The 4,801-nt window shown below is 42.9% G+C and overlaps 1 protein-coding gene across 2 annotated transcripts in view; it reads left to right on the top strand.

Annotated features, from left to right (window-relative positions):
- Positions 1–3,214, top strand: part of LOC112140751 (macrophage mannose receptor 1-like) — a 5,626-nt gene extending 2,412 nt beyond the window's left edge. The window contains exons 3-5 of one of the 2 annotated variants that reach the window (XM_036214168.1): positions 728–1,155; positions 2,351–2,444; positions 2,687–3,214. In XM_036214168.1, coding sequence (XP_036070061.1) covers positions 728–1,155; positions 2,351–2,444; positions 2,687–2,694 — 530 coding nt within the window. In that variant the 3' untranslated portion in view covers positions 2,695–3,214. Of the gene's footprint in view, positions 1–727; positions 1,577–2,350; positions 2,445–2,686 lie in introns of those variants that run through there. The other variant, XM_036214167.1, reaches the window with a different exon arrangement.
- The last annotated feature ends 1,587 nt before the right edge of the window (positions 3,215–4,801 follow it).

Here is a 4,801-nt window from a genome sequence, read left to right as displayed (position 1 = left end):
GAGCTCACGCCATGAGGGGTTAAAACACATGGGTGCAGTTAAAACACTCGTGGCAAACATGCAGCAATGTAATAGAAAAATAGAACCCGTTAGAATAATATCTGCTCAAAAGAAAGGTCAATATTTTCAATAGAACCTCAAATGTTGAAGGATTATTCATATTTGTGTTTAGATTTGTGAACAATCTGAGACAGGAAATGAAAATACAGTTCAGCAGGACATTCATAAAAGAATTATTGTTGAATTTGGTAAGGTTACCTTTTATTATTTTTTTTTTAAATTGTGTTGAACAGCATTCAGCTGTCTGCTTTGCCATTCTAAATCAGTAAACCAAAAAGGACTATTCTTAGTTTTTTTCCCTTGTTGCCATTTTGTCTGACGTCACCGTGAAAAGAGTCTATAAAGAAAGCCAAAGTCATCTGAAAGTCTCCTTCTTTAACTACATTTTAGAGATGTCTGTCAGAATAACAATACATTTTTGATTTTTGCAATGGTAATTTAACCTTACTGCGACAGACTGGCGACCTGTCCAGGGTGAACCCCGCCTTCGCCCCTCAGTAGCCGGGTTAGGCACCGGCAGCCAGCGACCCCGAAAGGGAAAAAGCGGACAAGAAGATGAATGAATGAATGAATTTAACCTTAAAATGGAATCAAGACTTAAAGATATAAGAGAACTCAGATGAAAATATAAAAAATGCCTTTCTGATGTTTTTCTTTTTTATTCAAGAACAAGGTCCCTCCAAGTTCATTTTTGTGAGTACACTCATGACTTGGGACGATGCCAAAAACCACTGCAGGTCTCTCTACACCGACCTCGCCAGAGTGAACAACGAGACTGAGAACACAGAAATCTACGCTCTGCTGCCACGCAACGCCTGGATCGGCCTCTACAGACGACCCTGGTCTCCCTGGTCTGACCACACCCCCACTAACTTCGCAAACTGGGACGCCAGCCAGCTGGGCGGCTTGGATCCCACCCCCTTATCATGTGGCGCTGTCAACACCACCACAGGACTGTGGTTTAACGTCAACTGTGAGGAGAAGCACAACTTCATCTGTCAGAATTTGATTCCACCTCGAAGCAGAGTGAAGCTGAGGTTCCGGTCCGGAGCCGACCTGACTGACCCACAGATTCAACTGCAGATCTTAGAGCAGGTACCAGATTCTCAGCTTTCACAGGAAGGCCGGTGTAGGTACTATATGTGTTCGGCAAAATCGGTACAGGGGTTTGCGATGTCACAGACCCGCAGGGTTCTTTGATTTGGAGATGTGGGGACGAGAAACCCGGAACTGCAGTTCAAAGGAGAGTTAAAAAGAGTTTATTGAATCTAATGGGGGTAGCTGGGAACTCTGTCCATTTTGTTGGAGCCAGGGGCCTGTCAAAAAAAAAAAATAAGATAAAATAACCCAGGAGTTTGTGGCTAAAATGCCAGGCTACTAAAAAAACACAATAATGAAATAATAAATAAAGACATGCAATCTAAAAACTCTAAAAAAAACCCTACTGGTTGACTAAAACAAGGTTTCAGACCCCTGGTCTAAGCTGTGGGATCGTAGTGTGATGACATCACATTGTGCAAGACCCCCGTACCGATCTTGCAGGCTGAACACATATTGTACCTATGCCGTGTTTATTGAAAATCACTTTGTTCCTCTCTTGTGGCTGAAGCTACAACTACATGGTACACCAGCTCTAGCTGAACCAGTACTGTAATGTTGCTGAACCTCAGGAAGGACCAGAACAACACACATTTCTATGTTCCTTCCTTTTTTCCTTCCTCTAAACCCACTGAATCCCTTTTGGGGTCATGGGGTTGCTGGAGCCTATCCCAGCCTGTTGTAGGGCCTCTGCTTCAAAGCTGCTCAGACAAACAATATGCAATGACTGACTAGAAGAGTCATCTGTAATGATACACGCAACAGAAACTGCACATCTTTGTAACAGGTGATACAAGACAAGTAATGGTCTAAATAGAACTTTTCTGGGCTTCAAGCATTCTGGGTTTCCTCCAGAGTGCAGCAGCTCCTGAACAATTGACTCTATATCAGCTCCCCTTGAGTGCCAATGAGAACCAAAACAATCAAAGAGATTAAGTGATGCAACAGTCGTCATTAAAACATGAAAAAATATAACTCCACAGTAACAGAAGTCCAGGTATATATAGTCTATAAGGGCTTTAGACGCTGACATCATTTCAACTGAATTCATATGCCAGTGTGAAAAGGCTCTCACGCCAAACCACAAACCCAATCTTGACAACACTGCAAACAGACGAGTGAATGAAGAGAACAGAAGAAAAACGTGTAGATCTGATGATGGCTCAGGACTCACACTTGTGCTTTTGTTTAGCTCCAAGCAGAGCTGCAGACCAACAGTTTAACGGACTTCCGACTCCGCTGGATTACAAGAGACGGTCAGGTCTTTCACAAGGAGAAGGGAGAAGGTGAACCCCTTCACACACTGACACACACAAACATGATTTACAAATGTTTAGCATCAAGTCTGAATGAAGCTGCTAAAACCCACAACCAGTTGGTGACTCACAAAATCATCATATCAGAGCTCAAACCCCAGACGTCCAAACCTGGAGCGTCCATTACACCACAGCCTGAGAGACGGAAAACACAAAGAGTGGTGAAAGTAATTTGCAATATTTCTGTTTTCCTCTGTGTGTTTGAGGAGCAGGAAAATGAGCTGGAGAACAGCGGACATCGATGAGGTCCTGAAGAACCTGCAGAGTCTTCTTCAGCTGAATGAGGAGTCGCTCTGTTTGAATGTCGACTTTCCTTGTAGCGATAATTCAGGACATTAAGGAGTGGAAGCAGTCTGTGTTTTATATTAGCATGCTGCCTATTTAAAACCACTCCGTCAGTTTAACTGGGACTGTCTTAATGCATCCATAGTGTATGAAGATCTAGTAGAAATTCAACCTGAATGGCATGTTTATGATTTTCTGTTTTATTAAGAAGAAAATCTGTCATTTTAGAGGAAAAAACACTGTTTATTGTAAACAATTATATGTGGGGAAACTCATAAAAAAATGTGATTCTATTTACCTGAGAATGTGTCACAAAAAATAAAAAGCTCCCAGCATGATCAGATTTCCTCTTTTTGACCCTAAATAGATGAAAGGAAACTGTCCAATGATGTTTGACCTTTTAGATCACATGATCTCCAACTCCTCTCTGCATTTGGATGCTCTCTTCTGAACACATGGAGGTCATGCTGATCCCTCTTCTGCATCATATGGAAAGTCATTCCGTCATTTTTGTACTTCTTTGGATGAAGGTCATTTTTCTCAATAATTTTCAATATTAGACTTACATGGAGGCTGCACGGTGGCGCAGTGGTTAGCGCTCTTGCCTCACAGCGAGAAGGCCCCGGTTCGACTCCCGGCTGGGACCTTTCTGTGTGGAGTTTGCATGTTCTCCCCGTGCATGCGTGGGTTTTCACCGGGGACTCCGGCTTCTTCCACCGTCCAAAAACATGCTTCATAGGTTGATTGGTGACTCTAAATTGTCCCTAGGTGTGAATGTGAGAGTGAATGTGTGTGTGATTGAGGCCCTGAGACAGACTGGAGACCTGTCCAGGGTGTACCCCGCCTTCACCCATCAGTAGCCGGGATAGGCTCCGGCACCCCGCGACCCCGGAAGGGACAAAGCGGTCTGGAAGATGGATGGATGGACTTAAATGGACTCAGGACATTCAACTTAGTAAAGACAGCTGTTGGCAATCTACCTTAACTTAGTGAGACTAATGGAGAAAACAGAGTGCCTTTAGGCAGGGGGCTTAACACAAAATAGAATTCCAAAAATATTTATGACGCATTTTGATAAATAAAATTGCGTTGTAATAAAACAAGCACACTTAAAATAAGTGTCAAATTGAATCAACTGTAAATGACATTTAAATAAAGTACTAATTAAAAGATTACCATATAACCTGTTGATGAACTTGACAAATTAGTAGTTTTCATTTTTGTACCAGATATTACTCTCCTAATCTGTGACAAATTAATAACAGTCACAACAGTCTGTTTAAAAAACAAAAAAAACAAAAACAAAACATGAATTGAGGCAAACATCGACAGTACAAAGAAAATATGATAAAGGGGCCAAGAGCCACATATTGGTGCATTCCAGAACACCTTACTGACGCCAGGTTCACACTGGACCCGCCTCTACTCGAAGCCCATGTTAACCTATGGCGTCGTTCACACCAGGTGCGGAGCGGTGCGGTCCTCCGTGGAAGGCTCGCGTTGTGCTGAGGATCATTTCGCCGTCTGCTCTATTTTGTGCGCGAGCGTTCCGCATCAATTCTGGCAGGAAGTTACATCAAGATACATAAGAAAATACGGTTTATTTCTAAAAAGAAAGTGTCTATCCTAAAAACATGTGGCCAGTGTTAAACTTTCTTCTTAGTCGCACAGACCCAGAGTAAAGGGTCAAGGTTAGGATTGCTCTTATGGTTAGGGTTAAAGAAGCAAATTGTTCCTGAGTGCGGCTCTCTCTGCAGCCCACGGCTCCACCAGGGGATGGGTCAAAGGTGGAGAATCAGTTCTTCAAAATTCTCCTTCCATCTTTCCATTACCCACATTTATCAACACATTTCCATCTCTGTCCTTGATCAACCTAACCCGCTGCACCTCCTTCCATCTCTGTCTCACCTGTACAGATCCACCTCTCCCTCCTTTGTCCCCACTGTCATCTTCATCCACCACTTCTTCAACCTATTTTCCCCTCCTCCACCTCGTCCTGCTCCTCCTTGTATTTCTACTGTCTTAATGAATATATCCATTTT

The sequence above is a fragment of the Oryzias melastigma genome, linkage group LG11, assembly GCF_002922805.2.
Source record: "Oryzias melastigma strain HK-1 linkage group LG11, ASM292280v2, whole genome shotgun sequence".
Classification (NCBI taxonomy): domain Eukaryota; kingdom Metazoa; phylum Chordata; class Actinopteri; order Beloniformes; family Adrianichthyidae; genus Oryzias; species Oryzias melastigma.
This window is presented reverse-complemented; position numbering and strand designations above follow the sequence as displayed.